The sequence below is a fragment of the Apis florea genome, unplaced genomic scaffold (assembly GCF_048593485.1).
Source record: "Apis florea isolate Af1SG1 unplaced genomic scaffold, ASM4859348v1 contig_2272_pilon, whole genome shotgun sequence".
In the NCBI taxonomy this organism is placed as follows: domain Eukaryota; kingdom Metazoa; phylum Arthropoda; class Insecta; order Hymenoptera; family Apidae; genus Apis; species Apis florea.
In genome coordinates this window covers 6615250-6636253 of record NW_028256549.1, presented here as the reverse complement: position 1 = coordinate 6636253, position 21004 = coordinate 6615250, and the positions used below count along the sequence as shown (strand labels likewise).

At 21.4% G+C, this 21004-nt stretch overlaps 5 protein-coding genes across 10 annotated transcripts; 1 reads left to right on the top strand and 4 right to left on the bottom strand.

The window, feature by feature from the left end:
- Positions 1-196: 196 nt before the first annotated feature.
- On the bottom strand, positions 197-1172 carry LOC100866424 (PCNA-associated factor). Of its 2 annotated transcripts, none has more exons than XM_012489402.3 (4): positions 894-1172; positions 609-674; positions 400-521; positions 197-322 (listed from the first exon to the last, which is right to left on the bottom strand). In XM_012489402.3, the coding sequence occupies exons 1-4, from the start codon at positions 928-930 to the stop codon at positions 275-277; spliced, it is 273 nt and encodes a 90-aa protein (XP_012344856.2). In that variant the 5' UTR covers positions 931-1172; the 3' UTR covers positions 197-274. The 2 variants fall into 2 exon arrangements, with proteins under 2 accessions (XP_012344856.2, XP_031773864.1); XM_031918004.2 differs by having other exon boundaries at positions 615-674; positions 894-1151.
- A 1346-nt stretch (positions 1173-2518) lies between these two features.
- Positions 2519-5305, bottom strand: LOC100865122 (Succinyl-coenzyme A synthetase beta subunit, ADP-forming). The gene is made up of 7 exons (XM_003695885.3): positions 5160-5305; positions 4100-4356; positions 3844-4006; positions 3502-3766; positions 3115-3419; positions 2916-3035; positions 2519-2808 (listed from the first exon to the last, which is right to left on the bottom strand). Exons 1-7 carry the CDS (start codon positions 5223-5225, stop codon positions 2638-2640), a joined length of 1347 nt encoding a protein of 448 aa, XP_003695933.3. The 5' UTR covers positions 5226-5305; the 3' UTR covers positions 2519-2637.
- LOC147658451 (succinate--CoA ligase [ADP-forming] subunit beta, mitochondrial-like) lies at positions 5217-8207 on the bottom strand. 2 transcript variants are annotated; one of them, XM_086902903.1, is made up of 8 exons: positions 7809-8207; positions 7482-7738; positions 7236-7398; positions 6898-7165; positions 6509-6813; positions 6309-6428; positions 6135-6242; positions 5217-5361 (listed from the first exon to the last, which is right to left on the bottom strand). In XM_086902903.1, exons 1-8 carry the CDS (start codon positions 7866-7868, stop codon positions 5350-5352), a joined length of 1293 nt encoding a protein of 430 aa, XP_086759029.1. In that variant the 5' UTR covers positions 7869-8207; the 3' UTR covers positions 5217-5349. The 2 variants fall into 2 exon arrangements, with proteins under 2 accessions (XP_086759029.1, XP_086759027.1); XM_086902901.1 differs by lacking the exon at positions 5217-5361 and having other exon boundaries at positions 5554-6242.
- A 1284-nt stretch (positions 8208-9491) lies between these two features.
- Positions 9492-14425, bottom strand: LOC100865836 (uncharacterized). Its single transcript, XM_003695891.3, has 5 exons — positions 13611-14425; positions 10537-11135; positions 10262-10428; positions 9933-10119; positions 9492-9818 (listed from the first exon to the last, which is right to left on the bottom strand). The coding sequence occupies exons 1-5, from the start codon at positions 13645-13647 to the stop codon at positions 9627-9629; spliced, it is 1182 nt and encodes a 393-aa protein (XP_003695939.1). The 5' UTR covers positions 13648-14425; the 3' UTR covers positions 9492-9626.
- Positions 13611-19208, top strand: LOC100868296 (uncharacterized). 4 transcript variants are annotated; one of them, XM_031917949.2, is made up of 17 exons: positions 13611-14331; positions 14412-14463; positions 14537-14742; positions 14825-14959; positions 15291-15512; positions 15582-15869; positions 15949-16247; positions 16437-16641; positions 16727-16930; positions 16994-17209; positions 17263-17419; positions 17488-17777; positions 17849-18079; positions 18151-18318; positions 18426-18542; positions 18635-18801; positions 18866-19208. In XM_031917949.2, exons 1-17 carry the CDS (start codon positions 14266-14268, stop codon positions 18975-18977), a joined length of 3135 nt encoding a protein of 1044 aa, XP_031773809.2. In that variant the 5' UTR covers positions 13611-14265; the 3' UTR covers positions 18978-19208. The 4 variants fall into 4 exon arrangements, with proteins under 4 accessions (XP_031773809.2, XP_086759024.1, XP_086759026.1 ...); XM_086902898.1 differs by having other exon boundaries at positions 14537-14768; positions 14851-14959; XM_086902900.1 differs by having other exon boundaries at positions 14252-14331; positions 14537-14768; positions 14851-15195.
- The last annotated feature ends 1796 nt before the right edge of the window (positions 19209-21004 follow it).

The following is a 21004-nucleotide window of genomic DNA, read 5'->3' as shown; positions in this document are numbered from 1 at the left end:
TACTAATTTTAAATATTATTTATTAATAATATATTAATATATTAATAATACTTCAAATGTCAAATAAAAAAATATATTTATTTTTATCACTTAGATACTTACTCTTTTTATCTTTTATTTATTTGTTTTAAATTAATTAAAATTAAGGAATCTTTTTATTATTTAAAAATAAAATATAAAATAATTATCTATATTATTTTTACGAAAAATAATCTTTTTTAATAACAAATAATAATATGATATTATAATTGATTAATAACATTATTATATATTTTCAATCCGATTCATTTTTTACTTCTTTACTAGTACCTTCACCACCATCCTATCATATTAATAATGTATTATTTGTTGTTTAAAAATACATTCATTAAACTACATGCCAATACTTTTTTTATATACCTGAATTTTTGAAACATCTGCAGATTCTTTCAAAAAATTTTGATTAAGGAAACATGTAATAGGTTTTTGCCATTCTGGAGTTTCTCTTGGATGATATGGATTACCACCTGAATAATTCTTTCCTAAAATTAAAAATTAAAAATTTATTATTTTTGAAATGATATCTATTTTTGAAAGTATATCTAATTTAATAAAATTAGAGATTTTACCTTTACCATTTGTTTTTTTGACTGATGTACTTTTTACAGATTTATGTGGTGCTTTGCTACCAACAGCTATAAATAATAAATATTAATAAAATCAATTAATCAAATTATAGTAATTATTAAAAATAATATAATTTAAATAAATAAAAGTACAAAATATTTATAAAATAATAATAAATATAATAAAAGATTATGAATTAAATCGTATTAAAAATGAAAGAATAAAGAAAAGATAAAAATTTTTTAAATAATTTAATGAAGAAAATGAATTTTAGAAATTTTTCTTACCTTTTGTAGGAACACGATCTGCTTTTGTTCTTACCATTCTTTAAATATTAATAATTAATAAACTTAATTAAAACTTAATTAAATTAAAATAAATATAAAAAATACAAATAATATTAAAAAATACAAATAATATTAAATTTATTTTATTATAATAAACGTTTCGTTATTTTATACGTTATACGTTTTCTTATTCAAAATGAATTGTAAATCCTTAATACCAATAGAACATTAGGTGACATTAAACAGGAAAGCCAACATAAAAAAAATTATATATTAAAAACAAAAAATAATTTAAAACGCATTTTAAATTTATCTTCTATTTTGAATTCAAATTAAACATATTAATATGTATATAATATATAATATAAAATATGTTTTAATATATCAAAAATATTACTTTAACATAAATATAAATTAATATTATATCAAATATATTTTTAAATTTTTTATATTAAATGTACAAATAAATCTATAAGATAATCATTATAACAATAGTATTTTTTTTATTAAAAAAGAGAATTATTGCGAATTTTAACAATTTCACTTAAACAAAATACATTCAAATAATTTTACGTTCCTTCGAGGAATATTTAAAATTTTATTTTTTATATCTTTATATCGTATTTGAAATAATATTATACATTTTTATTCGTTAATAAACTTTTTTTGTACAAATTACTTTCAATAAATTAAATTATATTATAATTTTTTTAATATAGTATATTTTGTAATATACATTTTGTAATATTTTGTAATATATTGTATATGTATTTATGTAAATGTAAATGCAAACAATATGATATAATATTTTTTTACTACGTAATCATATTATGTTTACATAATTAGTATTATACTACATTGTAATTTGATTATTTATAATGGTATTTTATTTATATTATTAGGGAATTGAGAATTATGAACAACTTTTGATTCATCAATAAAATAAAAACAAATTAAAATTACATAAAATAATTTATATATATATATATATATATATATATATATATATATATATATATAACTACATGTATCTATATTACATAACAGGCCATTTTTTTCCTTTTAAATGAGATATAATAATCATATCTCGTATAATATTTCAATTATAATAATTTTTTGTGGATGATATAAAAGATTTCATTTTTAGATATATACTTTGTTAATGTCATATATGACTTTTATATGAAAGAATGTAAAGTACACTTTCATGCAAAAAATATGATTATATCAGTTATGTATACAATACAATATATACATTTATGTATATTGTATACAATGTACATATGTATATATGCATACAACTTAATTTTAATACTGAATCACAGAAACCCATTAATTGGGTAAGTAATAAATTATGTTTTTAAAGAAGTTTATATATTTTTTGAAAACAAATTTGTGCTTGCATTAAAAAATAAATAATATTAATTTTGAGTAGATAATTTAGCAATATTTAAAATATATAAATTATAAAGAAAGCATATTCATTTTTTTTTCTTTTTTTTAAAGAAGATGAAAATATTCCAAATATTGTGTAAAAGAAAATTTCAATGAATTTTTTTTTACTTTACTTATAATAGAAATATATGAAATACGAAATCAAATATGATTCTAAAAACAGCACATTATAATTTGAAATTATTATATAATCTAATTATTACTTTCAAATATTATTTCAAACATTTAGCAATATAAATATATTCTCGTAGTTTTCTTCATAATATGCAAATTATAATTTTTACTAAATTTATGAAATTGAAGGTATTTCAAAATTAACGCTAAGATTTTCAGATTGTGCTAATTTGACAATCGTTGATAATTTAACTGCGACTCGAGCAGCTTCATCCAAATCATCAATTGGTACAATTTTTAAACCTGCATTCGCGATAAGAGCTTTTGCTTCATCTACATTTGTACCCTGAAATATATATTATATAAATAGATAAATAGTTGAATAATATTAAATTTATATCTCAATTATTAACTTCAATAAAAAAAAATATTACTATATATTTAAAATTATACCTGTAATCGAACAACAACAGGAATTTTTAAGCTAAGTTCTTTTGTTGCAGCAATGATTCCTTCTGCAATAACATCACATCTCATAATTCCACCAAATATATTGACTAAAAGAGCGTGAACCTATATTGAATAAAATGAAAAACATATATTAATTTTATATCAAATGAAAATATATATATTTTTATATTATGTGACTTACTCGTGAATCAGATGTAATTATTTTAAATGCTTCTTTTACGGCAGATGTAGATGCACCACCACCTACATCTAAGAAATTGGCTGGTTCTCCTCCATGTAATTTTATAATATCCATAGTAGCCATGGCTAAACCAGCTCCATTTACCATACAACCAATATTGCCATCAAGTGCAATATAATTTAAGTCATATTTAGCAGCTTCAACTTCTTTGATATCTTCTTGAGTCCAATCTCTCAAGGAAAATAATTCTTTTTGTCTAAATTCAGCATTATCATCAAATCTGCATTTACAGTCCAAAGCAAAATCTATATATTAAAAGTAAAAAATAAAATCTTTAAATGTTACATTATATAATATATAAAATACTTTTTTATGAATTGAACTTACATTGACCATTAACATCTTCTGCCAGAGGATTTACTTCTAGTAAAAGAGCATCTTTTTTAAGAAACATTTGATATAAATTCATAATGATATTAGAAATATAATCTTTAACATTTTGAAGTCCAAGTTTAACAGCAATACGTTCTGCTTGATCTTTTGTAATACCCTTGTAAATATCAATAGGTTCATACATAATAGCACTGGGATTTGTTGCAGCAACTTCCTCAATATTTACACCACCTTGACTTGAAGCTATTATAACTGGACCCTTAAATAAGAAAATTTTTACTTACTTTAAACTCATTTTATTTTATCAATTGAAAATATATTTTCTCAACAACTTACACCAAAAGCTCTTTCCATCATAACAGCAAGATAATATTCTTTACGAGGAAACATGCGTTGTGTTACCATTACTGCATTGCATATTCTACCTGCTTCACCTGTCTGTTTAGTAATTAGTAATTTACCTAACATTTGACTGGCTAATTTTTTGGCTTCTTCTGGTCTATAAAAAAAATTATTTATTTTATATACACATACATATATATAATAAAAATATATATAAAACATAATTGTTATTGTGCATTTAATAACTTACGTTTCACACATCTTCACACCACTTATATTAGTTCCCTTAAAATGTCCTTTTCCTCTGCCACCAGCTAAAACTTGTGCTTTCAAAACAATATCTTTAGATTTTAGGTCAGCAGCAAGTTTTGCTGCTTCATCTGGAGTTTTTGCAACTCCAAATTTAGGAGTTGGAACTCCGGCTTCATTCAATAAACTATAACTGATATGTTCATGAACATTTAAATTCCTCACTTGTTTTACTAAGTTGATTTTGCATCCCAATATCTATATGAATAAAATAAAAAAAATGGATCATTAGTAACGAATAAAGCTTTTATAAAATATCTATATATAATAATAGATAATAGATAGATAAAATAATAAAATAATAAATAATAATAGATAAAAACTGTTTGATAGATTATAAATTTAAATCTTATGACTTAAAAATATTCTAAACTCAAAGATCAATTAGTGATAATGACCTATATACTTTTATATCACATCCTTGACACTTATAGTTTATTTTATCTTTAGTATTTCAATTTTATATGTAATTGTATTTATAACAAAAAAAAAATAACAAATAAAAAATATAGCTATTAAAATTAAATAAAATAAAATTTATTAAAAAAAAAGAAAATAATTCAAATAATCGATAGTGATATTCAATTATTTAAATTTTGAACTTTTAAAAAAAATGACAATTGTTCGTAATTTGACAAGTAGTATTTATTTTCGCATAATTTAATAACTACTAATTAAATATAAATAAACATAGAGTTAGTGATGAACAAATCAAAAATTGATCATAGAAATATCTACGCTCATATTATACAACTATCATATATATATTTCGTAAAAAAACTAAGTTTAATATAAGGTTACTATCTTTGGCTTCGAATCGTCTGACCCTGGCGCCTAATTTAGCAGACTACAGCCATCTAATATAATGATTATCTTACTTGTGAATCAATGACGTAGATATCGAAAGATTTAGAAAAATAGAATTAAAGGATATATGCGAATATGAATTCCCAAAAATAAATGATATAATAATATATGATATAATAAAATATAAATCATACCTTCGATCCATTAAATCGGGTAAGATTTTCAACGAGTGAGATAGTCCGAGACAACATAGTAGCCATCTTACTAAACAATGGCAGTGGACTGCGAAACGTAACCTGCGCCTTATGTCCCCACCTTTCTTGATATTTACTACAAAAACATGACGCAAACTCTACAGTAATGAAGATCACGATGGCAGCACTATTATAAATACTTCTGAAAATTTAATTTATTTATTTACGTATTTATAACATATAGAATATAATATATATTTTATATTTTATTTTTTATTAATTTCTTTCAAATGTATAATTTTACTTTTATAAATTATCTCTATAATATATTTTAAACACAATTGAAATTCGAAAATTTTAGAAAAATGTAAACTAGAATATAATTACTATAATATTTACATTTTCGAACAAAAATATTTATTCTTTATATTTATCTTTTACATACATTCCATATAAATTTATATATCATAAAAAAGAATAAAGAAAAAATATAAATGTTTATGTTTTTTACATATTATCAGCTTTAAAATAATTGCTATAAGATATTAACATATCCATGAAACACTTTTGGAGAATTGATTAAAGTTGTACAAAAATGTCAGTTAAGATTTATTTATTAAATTATAAGGAATAGAAATTTGTATTACAAGAAACAAAAACCACTTTGTTTCGATTATATTTCTATTATATTATCTTTTTTACTTAAATTATTTATAACTTAATAAGTAAATCTTTGATATTTTTATTTATTAATTTTTATCTTTGATTTTTAAAATCAACTCTCTAAAAATGTTAATACTTTGTATATATAAAATGTAAATCGAAAATTATTTTATCTTACATATTCAAAATAATTATTATATATATCTTTCAAATTGTAATTTTAAAAATATAAAATATTTCATTTTATTTGCTAAATTTATTTTTAATTTTGAAATCCATTTCTAAATTCAAAGAATTTGCAATTTTTATTACTGAAGCCAATTTTACAGCTGCTATTGCAGCCGTAGAAAAATCTTCTTCAACAAAAACTTTCAATTGAGCATCTTTTATTAATTGATTTCCTTCTTTTACTCTAGTTCCCTATATAATATGAATAAAATTTGTTAATTAAATACGGTCTTTATTTATATGTTATCAATAAATTACCTGCAATCTTACAACTATTGGCACTTTTATCTGTAATTCTTTGGATGCAGCAATAATACCTTGTGCGATTATGTCACATCTCATAATACCGCCAAAAATATTTACGAATATTGCTTCTACCTAAAGATTTTAATGAATTTTATATCGATTTTATTTTTGAATAAAAAATTTATTTTGTTTACTTTTAAATTTATAAGTACATTTGGATCAGATAGTATTATTTTAAAACCTTCTGTTACTGCTTCTCTAGTAGCAGAACCACCAACATCTAAAAAATTAGCCGGAAAACCGCCATTCATTTTTATTACATCCATAGTAGCCATTGCTAATCCAGCTCCATTTACCAAACATCCTATATTTCCATCCAAATGTATGTAATTTAAATTAAATTTAGTTGCATGAAGCTCACTAGGATCAACTTGTGATATATCTTGTAGATTAAATAATTCCTTTTGCCTAAATTCTGCGCTATCATCAAAAGAACATTTACAGTCTAAAGCAAAATCTGAAAATGTATTGTGAAATGTTATTATTTATTATTAGTTCAAATTTAATTCAAATTAAAATTAAATAAATTTTTAAAACATACATTCTTCACAAATATCTAGTGCAAATGGATTAATTTCAAGTAACAAGGCATCTTTTTCAATAAATAATTCATAGAGATTGCAAATAATTATCGAGGTGATTTTTTTTCCCTCCCCTTCAAGACCTAAATTATCCACAATTTTATTTATTTGTTCAAGTGTTAAACCTTTCATAATATCTATTGGCGTATACGATATAGCTTCCGGAGTTGTAGCAGCAATATCTTCGATATTTACACCGCCTTGCTTAGATACGATTATAACAGGACCCTAAATTATATATATTTTTTTATTTTGAATAACAAATTCAATGATTACTTTTTAATGAAGAATAATTTACATCAAAAGTGGTTTCCAACATTACTGACATATAATATTCTTTACGTGGAAACATACGTGTCGTTACCATTACTGAATTACAAATTTTACCAGCTGGTCCAGTTTGTTTAGTTATTAACAATTTGCCTATCATACTACTAGCCACAGTTTTAGCTTCTTCAGGACTAAAAAGTACGAAATAAAAATAACATATATAATAGCACAATTGATAATTATATTATAAATTATATTTAATAATTAAATTCACCTTTCGCACATAACAACACCCCTAACATTAGTATCCTTGAAATGTCCTATTCCACGTCCTCCAGCAAGAACTTGAGCTTTTAGAACAATATCTTTTGTTTTAAGATTCGCTGCTATTTTTTCTGCTTCTTCTGGAGTTTTAGCTACTCCAAAGGGTGGTGTTGGAATTCCAGCATCTTTCAATAAAGTATAAGCAAGATTTTCATGAATTTCTAGGTTTCGAGTTTGTTGAATAGTGGCAGAAGCACGATTTAAAAACTGAAAATATTTTCTTTAGTAATTGATATTTATATTTATCATATATAAATATTTAAATTATGTTATCTACCTGTTTCTCTATTCTTCGAATATAAAATGACATAAATGGCACGATGACATTTATAGACATATTGCCGACAATTAATTTTAAATAATTTTATAGCTATATAAAAAAAGCTTACTTAATATATTAGCACAGAAAATTGTTTAGTTTGTACGAAATTACGCGAAAAAAATGTTTTTTTATATACAAAATATTACAAGAAGTATGTTTGCAAAAGCATTGTACTTGAACTTGTAACTTTAAGTGATAATATTAAATTCGAAGTCAAGTAGGCAATGGATATAGAATTTTGTAACATTATAATTATAATTATAATATATATATTATAAATAAAACTAAATATTTAGTACAAATAATATTTAATAAAAAGTTCACAATACAAATCTCAAAAAAATTATTATATTTATGCATGTCATCGAATAGAAGATTTATAAATCATAATATTCAATAGAATAAATTTCAAGAAACTATACTATACGTTTAATAAATATAACTTTTATATTTTAATGAAGATTCAATGTTTTTATTTTTTATATATGTATAGGATATTAACATATTCGTAATTTTTGAATAATTGATTCTAAAACAAAAACAAATACAGAAATTAGTATACAAAAATATCGGTTTATTTATTAAGTTATAAGTAATTTAAGTAGATGAAACGAAATGAAAATAAAATATGAAAGCAAGACAGAGTAATCTCATTTTATTTCCATTTTGATTCATCTAATAAATTTCAATTATTATAATTTAACAAATTTTTATTGACATTTTTGTAAACTATTTTTTGTATTTATTTTGGCTACAAATATATCCTATATAATATATACACATATTTAAAAAAACATATGTATTATATTACATTAATAAAGTAAAATGTGAAAAATCAATTTATATTATACTTTATATATGATTTTTTTACAAGCACTTAAACTTATTAAAATATATAATAAAGAAAAAAAAATTATGCTATATCATAGGCTTATATTTCATTAATATATTATATTCAATATATTTCAAATGTAAATATTTCTTGTATCTATATTATACATTTATTTTTAGACTCAATATTATACTTACTTTAGGAACTACATCCTTAACAAAATTTTTAATTCTTATAATTTGAATGTAATTATAGTGTTTAATGATTGAATTTCAATCTTTTTATTAATATTATTATATTTAATTTTTAGATAGATAAATTAAATGTGTTATTGAGGCCATATTTTTCTAAAAATATATTAAATTTAATAAGAGAAAAATGAAAAAAATTATATTGAAATCATACGATTTCAAAATGCAAATTTGAGGTCAAAATATTATTAAAATATTAACAAAATCTTGACTTATTAGACTTGACTTAAAGAATCAAGATTTATATTTAATATTCAAAAAATTCTAGTAATTTCTTATATAAAATTTTACCATGAAATTCATTTTCAAATATTAAATTTATAACAAAAATTTGTTACAAAGAAAATATAAATCAACTAATCTTACAAAATTTTTATGGTAAAATATTATAAGACAAAGTCAAATATATAAGATAATGTAAATATTGAATTTATTATAAATTCAATATTTTTAATATTTTGAAATATAAATTTTTTATACTTTAGAACTTAAAAATAATTTATATATTGTTTAAAATAGAAATAGAAAAAATAGAAAATATTTGAATTAAATGAATTACTTTTTACATGAAGCAACTTTACTATCAATACAATTAATAAGACAGAATTACAATATTCGATATTTATGTTTCAAGCAATAAAATGTCTGGCCTCAACAGTCTTATTTTCTAAATACAAAATAAACTTTAATTTAAAAACTAAATCTATCATTAAGTGTTCTTCCTGTAACGCCAAGATTTCCAGACAAGCTATACATGACTTCGCTAAATGTACGATCATCAACATCTGCTCCTGTATCTGATGATGGAGTATTACGTGTACGAGAACGGGAACGTGACCTTGATCTCGAACGCTGTCGACCAAACATAGGTGATCGACCAACCTGAAATATATAAACTTTGTTATATCAAATATATCAATTACTCAATTGATACTCAATACATATATCAAATACTCAATTTTATTTTTTTTAATTTTCTAATAATAAATATCATACCATATTTAAACTTTGTACACTTTGTCTAAATGGAGATCGTCCTCTTGGTAATGGGCGTAAACTGTTTACAGCACTTCCGTTTCGATTTGGTGTAAGAGTAAGAGGGCGTTGGTGCGTACTAGGACTATACTCATTTCCCAATGTACACATGAAGTTTACATTTGAGTTTGTACTTAATCGCGAAGAACTACAACATTGTATGATTTCAATAAGATTCCAATACAAAATATAAGAAAAAATAAGACTAATATTTTAAAAAGTATCCAAAGTCTTATAAATTTTTTGTATACATTATTTAAAAAAATAAATTATAAAATATGTAAGCATACTTCATTCTCATTAATTTTTGTTCATATTGTGCTCGTCTTTGTGCACGGGCAATTTGATCTGATCGTAATCCACCAGTAGTAAAACGACGTTGAGAAGTTAAAATTTGTTGTCTTCTATCTGTGGATCTTTGTTGGAGTGATAATAATGATTTTCCAGTTTGTGGAACCTAAAAAAATAAATAATAAAAAATTAATTAAATATAAAATGAAATTATTAATTTAATTTCAAATTTATTATCTTTATAATTAAGTGCTTACATGTAATATCAACTTACTCTAAATTGATTTTGCAGAGATAATTTCTGATTCTGTCTTTGAAGCAATAACTGTTTTGCTCTTTTAACACGATTTCGATAAGCAATTTGGGCAGGACTCTGATATCCCAATCGATTATGAACTGAAGTTGGATCGCGTAAATTTGGTAAACTATTTGTTCTTTTTAATGGAGTCTTATTATTGGTAAAAAAACCTCCTTGTGTAAAAGTCAAGTTTGTACGACTTCTACTACGAGTCAGACCAAATCTATTGCCACGACCACGGCGAACATTAAAAGCTCCTCGTGTATTTGATTTTTGATTTAATGTTAAATTACTTCGTGATCGAGTGAGACCACTATTTTTCTTATATCGTTTTCTCACAAAACCACCACGCACATTATTATTATTATTATTATTGTTATTATTATTATTATTTTGTCCAGCTTGCCATGTTTGTTCTTTTTTAGCAGTTCCAGCATTACGCTTCACTCTAGCACCTCTACCCCTGAGTCCACTTCGCCCTCGCGCACTTCCTCGAGTGCGCTTAGCACCAGATTTTCCATTAGCAGTCCCAGCCTTTTTCTTTTTCTCCTTTTTCTCCATCTTTATGATCTCATCTTAAAAGGAAGAAAATTCACAAGGTTTAGTGAGCGTACAGTGCATGAAGTTAATTTGTGTTAAGCTTTAATCTGGAATATGTGAAAAATTTCCTCTTGTATGGATGATGTTGAAAGATAACTCAATATGGCTAATTCAGTTTCTATTTAATTCCTTTAATGATATCAGTTTTTATCAATATTTATTTATTTTAATTATTTCCCTGATTTTCTTCCAATATGTATATGTTTTCAAAATAATCTCATCGAGTATGGTCTAGATACATACATATCTATCAAAATGTTTAAAGTAAATACAATAAAACAGTAATTTAGAATTCCTGTTTATTAATCAGCCTTTAAAATTAAAATGTGTAAATAATTTTAAATATGATATTAAATAAAAAATAATTAAAGTCTCATATATTATATTAAATAAAAATGATAAAAGTATTGAAATATTACAATTCTGAAGATAAAATTTAATTCTTCAAAAATATAACTATTTTGCATAAAATAAATTTATATTATATATTATATATATATATAGATGTATAAATTTTATTAGGTGATTTTTATATATTTTTTCATAATATACTACTTTAGAATTATAATTTTAATATAAAATTTCATTTTAAATGAAGAAAAAAAAAAGAATTATTTGTTACTATGCGAAAAGTATTATTGGCCAATTTAATAAATAACAATGTATTCTTTATTCTTTTTTGTATAAATTTCTGTATTTTATATAAATTTTCTTTCTTTTGTATAATTTTTATTTTAATCTTCCAATAGTGTCAATTATTTTTTCTTTAATATTGATATATATATTTTCTTATATATTGACAATTCTTCATGCTTTTTACATTTAGGTGTTTGACATATTTCAATTTTTCCTTTAACTCAATGTATATCTTCAAGATATAATTTTATTACATTGTCTGTTGAGATTATTTGTTCCACTTCGTTTTTCCACTTCAGTTCCATTTATTAAAAATATTACCCAATGTTCATTGTTTAAGGAAATATATAAATATTATACTGCTATTCAGATAATATTAGGATATTATATCAATTATACTGAACAAAAATTAGAATTGAATAGGCATATTATTGATAATATGTTGTAGTAATATTATTTCTTGGAATATTGGATTGCTTCAAAAGTAAATCTTTGTGAAAATCATCTCCTTTTGTATCTAATTATTCATAAAATCTTCATATATAAGCATTAATATAAGCATTAAAATCCAAGAACATATTTTTTCCATTTTGCTTTTAGCAAAAGTTTGTCAAAAAATTCGGTTTCATCTATTGAATATTGAAATGTACCACATATTTTATTTAATAATTAACTTATTAAATAAGTTAAGATATTTAATCATGGATCTTCTTGAACTTTCATGTATTTTTATTCTTTAAATAATTGTTAAACAATCATGATCAGTTGAGCTTTTTATTTTTGATTTTTTGTTTAATAAAAAATGCTTCTGCTAATTCTAAATATCATGAAAAATATATATATATATATACATATATATATCAAAGATAAATTATTCTGGAGTGCAGATTCATAAACATTTCTTTTATGAAAAACGTTTCAACCAGTTTCTTTTGTGATTTAATTAAATTTCAAATTCAACAATGAGTATTACTTGTCACAAATGACATTTCATATATTTTCATATCAAAACACATGGTGCATTGAAAATAAAATCGATTCGAAAATTTCAATGTTTTTATCTCATATATTTAGCGTTTCAAGTCCATCACATCAACAAAGAGAAACTCGAGGAACATGATAGCAGAGATAAAAATACGACTAAAGTTACGCAAACGTATATCTCACGTAATGAGAAAGTTGACTTCTTTTTGTGAAATTATAACTTTGTTTGCGTTATTATCCAAAAGCGTCTCGTTCATGTTCGTCAATTTTCCATTCGATAAATTGTCGTTTATTATTAAAAGAAATCCCTTTCCACCAATCCTAAATCAGTATTTTTCTTAAAATGCATAAATCCTTCATGGCGGCTATACTTTTCTTCTTTATTACTATCCGCCGTAGAAACCCGTACCGTTCGTTCCTATTATATGTATGGTAGAAATTGAATAGTTCTTTTAAAAATCCAGAATGCACACTTATCATCATATTGGTTAATCAATCATCATAAATAACAAAAACATTTTCTTCCAGCAATTGAAAAGACGCAACATATTCTCCCATAAGTAAACAATGATTAAAACTTGTCTGTCTTTTGACTTAAGAATTAATTAGGGAGATGAAACGATTCTGCATCAAAAATTTGTTCGGCGACTGATATAAATTTTTTTCCGAGATTTAGTACCATTAGGTATCAAACGAAGGAAAATAAATGTAGATCTACGTTGTATAATTTCATCGCCATTTTGAATTCGTGCAAAAGAAGAAACAGTAGCCGTACGCTCACCCAGGATTATCAGCAAAACTGCTAGATTTTCGAGACTTTGGCCACTTACCAAGCGACATGTTCACTTTTGCGTCAATCTCAGACATTTTGTTCGTTTTATTTCTGTTTATTTTTCTGAACGCGAAATATACGAGGACTGCAAATAAATCACCCGAATATTTCCGTAACGTCACCACAAATCACACACAACCATATCATACGACACACCGATCGCGAATGAACATAAATGGCTAGTTACAGGAAGTCATCGTCAGATCATACCGGAAATTATGGTTGCTTTTATAATTTGGAATTGATATGAATGCTACTTTTTATAATTAATTTAAATACATCATTTAATTATTTATATATTAAATTTTAAACATACAATTATGTAATTATATAATTATATTGATTTTCAAGAATTTATAATCAAAATTATACATATTCTTTTTTATGTTATTTAAATTTAAACAAAAAAATGTGTTACATAATTTATATATACATTTTTTGAAATATCGAATCTTTTATTAATAAATAAATAATATTTATAAATAAATCATTTATATTTTAATTTTTAAATATAAAATATTTTTTTAATGAATTAAATTTTTTAAACATTCTGATTCTATGTTTTTAATATAAATATATTATATTATGTTTTAATAAAAGGTTATAATTACTTTTTAAATATATTCGTTATAAAAATTTAAATAAGGTTAAACATGGATGAGATAATAATACGTAAAGCAAAACGTGAAGATTGCAAAGCTATTAGAAATTTAATACAGGTAATTTTAATATATAATTTACTTATTATGTATTATAATAATATCACAAAAAAATTTTAAGTTATTACACATTTTTTTAGGAATTAGCTGATTTTGAGAATATGTCAAATGAACCTAAAATTGATTGTACAAGTAAAAATTTTTATTACTAAATGTAAATTATTATTGTTATTGAATATTTAAATTTATATAAAAATATTTATAGTTTTGGAAACTGATGGATTTGATACAGAACACCCTTTGTTTATATGCTATGTAGCAGAGACTAATAAACATATAATAGGATATACAATATTATATTACACATATTCAACATGGTATGGAAAAGCCATGTATTTGGAAGATTTATATATTATACCTAATTATCGAGGAAAACATATTGGTAGCAGATTATTAAAAACCATTGCTAAAGTACATTTTCTAAAATATGTAAAAAAGTATATTATAATAAATTACATGTTAATATGTTATACCCATATATACATATTTGCAGGAAGCAATAGACAATAATTGTTGCAGATTGGATTTTTCAGTTCTTGAATGGAATCCTGCACAAGAGTTCTATAAAAATAAAGGAGCAATTAATATAACAGCAAAAGAAGGATGGCATCATTATCGTTTTTCAGATGTAACTTTAAAAATTTTAGCACAAAATTTATAAAATTTTTATTATGTTATATAAATAAAATTATTTTGATAAATTTTGACAAAATTTTTTTTTTATATATTTGGTAACTCTGTTTACATTCAATTGTTAAAAACAATAGAAAATTATATTAATAGTTTTAAATGAAATAAAAAATAATTATTGCAAAGATATAAATAACTAATGTAGTGTTAAATAAAATAATGGATGATAAAAAAGTAAAGTTATATTTTTGAAATAGATTTACAATATTCTTATATTAAAATTATATTAATATTCATGTAAAAATTAATTTCTATAATTTTAATTACAGGATAATTTTTCTTATTTATTTTCTCCTTCGGAACCATTATTTATTGATGATGCTGTTAGTAAAATTTCTATTCCAGAAGAACCTTTAAAAGAAGAAGATACATTTATTGAAGATGATTCAGATCTATTGTCACATAATCAGATGTGTTGGGAAGAAAATACATATATATCTTATGAAATTATATCTGATTTAACATCAATTGCAACAGATACTTCTTTCAATGTAACTTTTGCTCTACATAAATTTTATTTTGACATAATTGAAATAATTAAAATTTTTTCATTTCTATAGTTTGATCTTCCATTTTCATTATTTGATGAAAAAGCAATTACACTAGATGAAAGGGTTATAAAATGTGTAACTGAAAGTAAATGGAGCTCTCATGCTTTAGATTTTACTTTATGGAATGATGATAAAGCACCTGTTATAAAATTAAGAAATCTTAAGGATATATTATTTGATGATTTAGAATTCTGTGGGTTTGTTACTGATAGATTAATAGGAAGTGGAAAATCATTTTTAACTAAATCTCCTGAAATTGGTCTTTACGTATTAAGTAAATGTATTATGAGAAATATGGTATATTATTTTATATTAAAAAATAATATTTTATAGTATTTTAAAGGATATATATTTATATATATTTTTATATTTATAGTCACTTTCAAATATTACAATGTTAAGTTATCATCGTTATTTACAATATATTGATCTTGCATACAATTATATTTCGAATTTATCACCTTTGGAAGGAGTTCCTTATTTAATGTATTTAAATGTAGCACATAATAGAATGAATACAATTTTAAATTTTTCACCTCCTTGGTATTTGACATATGTAAATTTATCATATAATTATATAACAAAAATGTGTGATATTAGTGATTTCTGGAGTATTGTTCATTTAGATTTATCACATAATGCAATTGAAATCATTACTGGTTTGCAAAATTTGAAGTAAATATACGTCTTTTTATAATTAAATAAAATATAATAATTAAAATATAATAAATAAAATAATTAAATAAATAAATATAATTTTACTTATATATAATATATATATATATATATATATATATATATATATATATATATATATATATATATATATATATATATATATATATATATATATTTTATTTTTAGATATTTGAAATATTTAAATTTATCATACAATTTAATTGAATATATTGAAAATTTGGATAAATTAAATATTCAAGAATTAAATTTAGAGGGTAATTGTATACTATCATTTAAATGTGCTATACCTGGTTATGGTATAAATATTTTATCCCATTTGCGAAAATTATATTTAGGATATAATAAAATATCTTCTTTAGAATTTTTAAAGGTAATAATTATAAATTATACATTTATATATATTTAATAATTATTTAAATATTTGAAGTTTAAAAAACATTTGTTTCATACTTTAGGATGCATACAGTTTGCGGGTAATAGATTTAAAATTTAACAGAATCAATGATTTGTTAGAATTATTAAATTTGAAGGGCTTAATATATGAATTAGATTTTAGAGGTAATTATTGCACAAAATGGCCTAATTATAAAGCTGTACTTCTATTTTCTTTACCAAGTATACAAATTATTGATGGTAATAATGTATTTAGTTCAGAAAAGGTATATAATTAAATATCAAATATTGTATTACTCTATAAGATGATGAGATATTTATTTTAATAGATTGCTGCTGCAACTTTATTTACATCACCAATAAATTTAACAGCTGCTCGTACTATCACAAAATTAACTTTATTAGAACAATTAAGCATTCCTAAAATTGACTTACATGTAACACCATATGATGAATTGAGTCCACCTTTGATAATACTTACGGGTCCAAGTGCAGTAAAAAAATTGACCTTGGCTCTTCATATTGCTCAAACTTTAGCAACAAAAGTAATATTCTAATACTTCTTAATATATAAAATTAAAATAATAATTTGTCATAGGTCAAATATTGTCCATGGTATTCAACAAAAAATTCAGAAATGGTTAAAACTGAAAATCCATATTATATTTTTGTAACTAGAGAAGAATTTAATGATATGTCTCGTCGTGGAGAATTTTTAGCAATTCAAGAATTATTGGGACATAGCTATGGATTTCGTTAGTCAAATAAATTAAAATAACAATATTTTTTTAAACATTTTTTCATTATTTATATTTATATATAGATCACAGTGAAATTATTTCCTTAAAATTAGAAAAAAAAATTGGTATCACACAAACAGATTTACATGCAACTATTCAAATGAGTAAAAGATATTCCAATAGTAAAGCAATCCTTGTTCTCACAAAAGATTTAAAAATTCATCATGAATGGATAAAAGAAAAATTTTATGTTTACACTAGTACACTACAAGATAATACAGAAAAAAAAAATAGCAAAGAAAATTTAATTTCTGAAGAAAAGATAATATCTACAAAAAGTGAAATAGACTTTATTAAAGACATATTAAATAATGTATGAATAATTTTATTCTTTTACTATAATTTTTGTAATTTTTATAACTATCTTTATAAACTTGTTTATAGATTATAAATAATCTTAACTTAACTCCAAATATTACATCTATAAAATATATTGATGAAATAGAAACTGATATTTTATTTAAAACATTATTTAATAAAAAAACAGAAATAGAAAAACAGAATGTAACAGAAATGGAAAACAAACTATTACATGATAATAAATTTCCACAACAAGGACTTTTTTCAGAATTAAAAAATTATGAAATTTTGTTAAATGAAAATAAAGAATTACGAGTATTTGTTATTATATAAGGGTTTCTTAACATAAAATATCAATATATCATAATAATTATGTTTTTTTTTAGGTAATTTTAGATGAACAGGCAAATATTATAGTAGAAGATGAAGAATTAAAACGTAAAAGACATCAAGCAAAACTTCTGCAACGTCGTGATACATTAATGCAATTAGATCCAACTGGGGAGCTAGCACTTATTGAATCAATTTCTAGTGAAGAATTACTAATAGAAATAGTTTGTATTAAAAAATTCACTTTTTGTTTTATTAAAATTACACTTCATTTAATTAAAAATATATATGATCATATAGATAAAAATATAAATTTATAATTTATTTTAAGACACCAGAAATGGAAGAACCAGAATATATGAAGAATTTTTATACAAAATTAATATTGCAATCAAGAAACATATATATGGATCAACATCTTAATAATCCTGGATTTTTTTCTGTAGTGGTAAATTCTTTTAATATATAAACAAATTAAATATAAAATTTATCAATATAAAAAAATATATTGAAAGTTTTTTTATAATCATAATTTTTTAGTTATTAACAGATGAATATGATAAAGCATTTAACACACTTATTAATTTTATTCATGAATCCTATATAAATTATTCTTTTGAAAAAGCTGAATCTTTATCTGAATTTACTCATTTTTCAAAAGTTGCTTTTACAACAATGATTAATCCTATTGTCAATGAGATAAAAGAGTAAGTTCTAATTTTTTTTTATGTTGATTGTAAAATGCAATATTTTTTATAAATAAATTTTTAGGTCTTTATCAACATCTATATTAAAAAAAAAAACCTTATTGCGAATGTATGGTGTTAATTCATGGAAAGATTTAATGCCTAGTCAAAAAAGTTCAATTAATATTGATAATTAAATATAAGGTGCATGCTTGATTATAAAATTATACATTCCATTATATTTCAAAATATATTCCATTATATTAATAAATTATAATATTTTATTTTCAATTTATAATATTTTATTTTTATCTTTACTAAGTTATTTGTAATTTTATTGATTGATGTACTTATTTAATTATAACAATAAATTTTATAAATAATAGTTTACATTAGTATAATAATAAATTTTATGTAGAATGAACAAATTTTGTTAAAAATACTTTTATATAAGGAATTCTTAATTTATTTATTTATGTTATGTTATTTTATTCATTTAAAAAATATAATAATATAATAATACTATATATATATATATAATTTATACATTTTTAATGTATAAATATTTGCTAAAGAAATATAAAAATAATTTTTTATTTTTAATATATTAATATATTTTTAATATTAATTTTAAATTAATATACTTTATAAAAAACAAATGTTACATTTATTAATTTTAATAATTATCTTGTCAATTAATGTTACATATATTATTATATTTTATATATATTAATAATTAATGTTATCGATTTATGAAATTTTTTTTTGTTATTATAAATATTATCAATATTAATTATATTAATATTAATATAAATATTATTAATTAATTTTATATATAAATATAAAAAATATATAAATATCTTTATTGTAGTTGCATGTGTTCTTTATAAACTTTTCTTTTGATTCTACAGAAAGTTCTACAGAAAATATTAATGATATAATCTTCATTTGAAATACTTATATTTTGATTTATATTATCTATATTATCTTGAACACAATGTTGTACTGTTTCTTCAATTTTTTTTTTTGAATGATTTATAAATGCAATGCTCTTTTTAAACTCATTATTATTTAACTTTTTTCTTTATTTCCGATATTATATTAATATTGATATTTAATTTTATAAGAAGTAACAATTTTATAATAATTAGTTATTGCTTAATACCTTTTCTTTTTTCAGTAGCATAATATATTGTCAACATTTCACAAATGTATACTCAAAAGAGATTTTATACTTGTTTTAAATTTGAAATAAATTATAATATTGTGAATAAATATAAATAATAATTCAGAATAGCTACACGAAATATTCGTGATACAGAATTTACTAAGGATTTTTTATATGAGAGAAAAATGTAGAAAATATATTTATAGAAGATGAAGATGAAATATCACGATTTATATCGCATATTAAGCAAAATATATTACATATTGGCATTATTTTTTTCACTAGAAAATTATAAAAATTTCTAGTTAATTATTTAACTTTATTTTTTATAGCATATATTATTATTTTATAATAAATAATAAATGTAAATATGATTATTTTATACAATATTCGTAAATTATTTTATTTAGGATAGTGTATTTCATAAGTTCTATTACTTTGTGAAACATATCATTAATAATTTTATATATGACATAAAAAATTGTTGAATTATTTTCTATTTCATAGAATTGATAAAAAAGTAATAAAATATACTATTTAAAATGTACTATTCTTTAAAATCATATATTATATATTATCAAATATAAATAGTAATAATAATACATATTTAAGAAAATTATATATAATTTACATTATAATTCAGATGATATGATAGTTTATAAAAATCTCTACATAGTATTTACATATATAATGCATATACAATTTTATTAAATTTTTTTTACAAAATAATATTAAATTGAAATATTATAAATATTGATAATGTCATGTTAATATTTATATTATCTAAAGAAATTTGTTTACTTTATATATATATATATATTTTAATATATATATATAGAAAGAGAAAGAGAGAGAGAGAAAGAGAATTTATATAGTATAATAATATTTTCAAGTATGTGGATATTAGTTTTAGTTTCGAAATATAATAATCATATTTAAAATCATATTTAAAAATAATTGATATTAAATAATTATTAAAATTTTTATATCAAAATAGATTAAATATATTATTAATATATTATTTTTATATGTATATCATAATTTAACAATAAAATG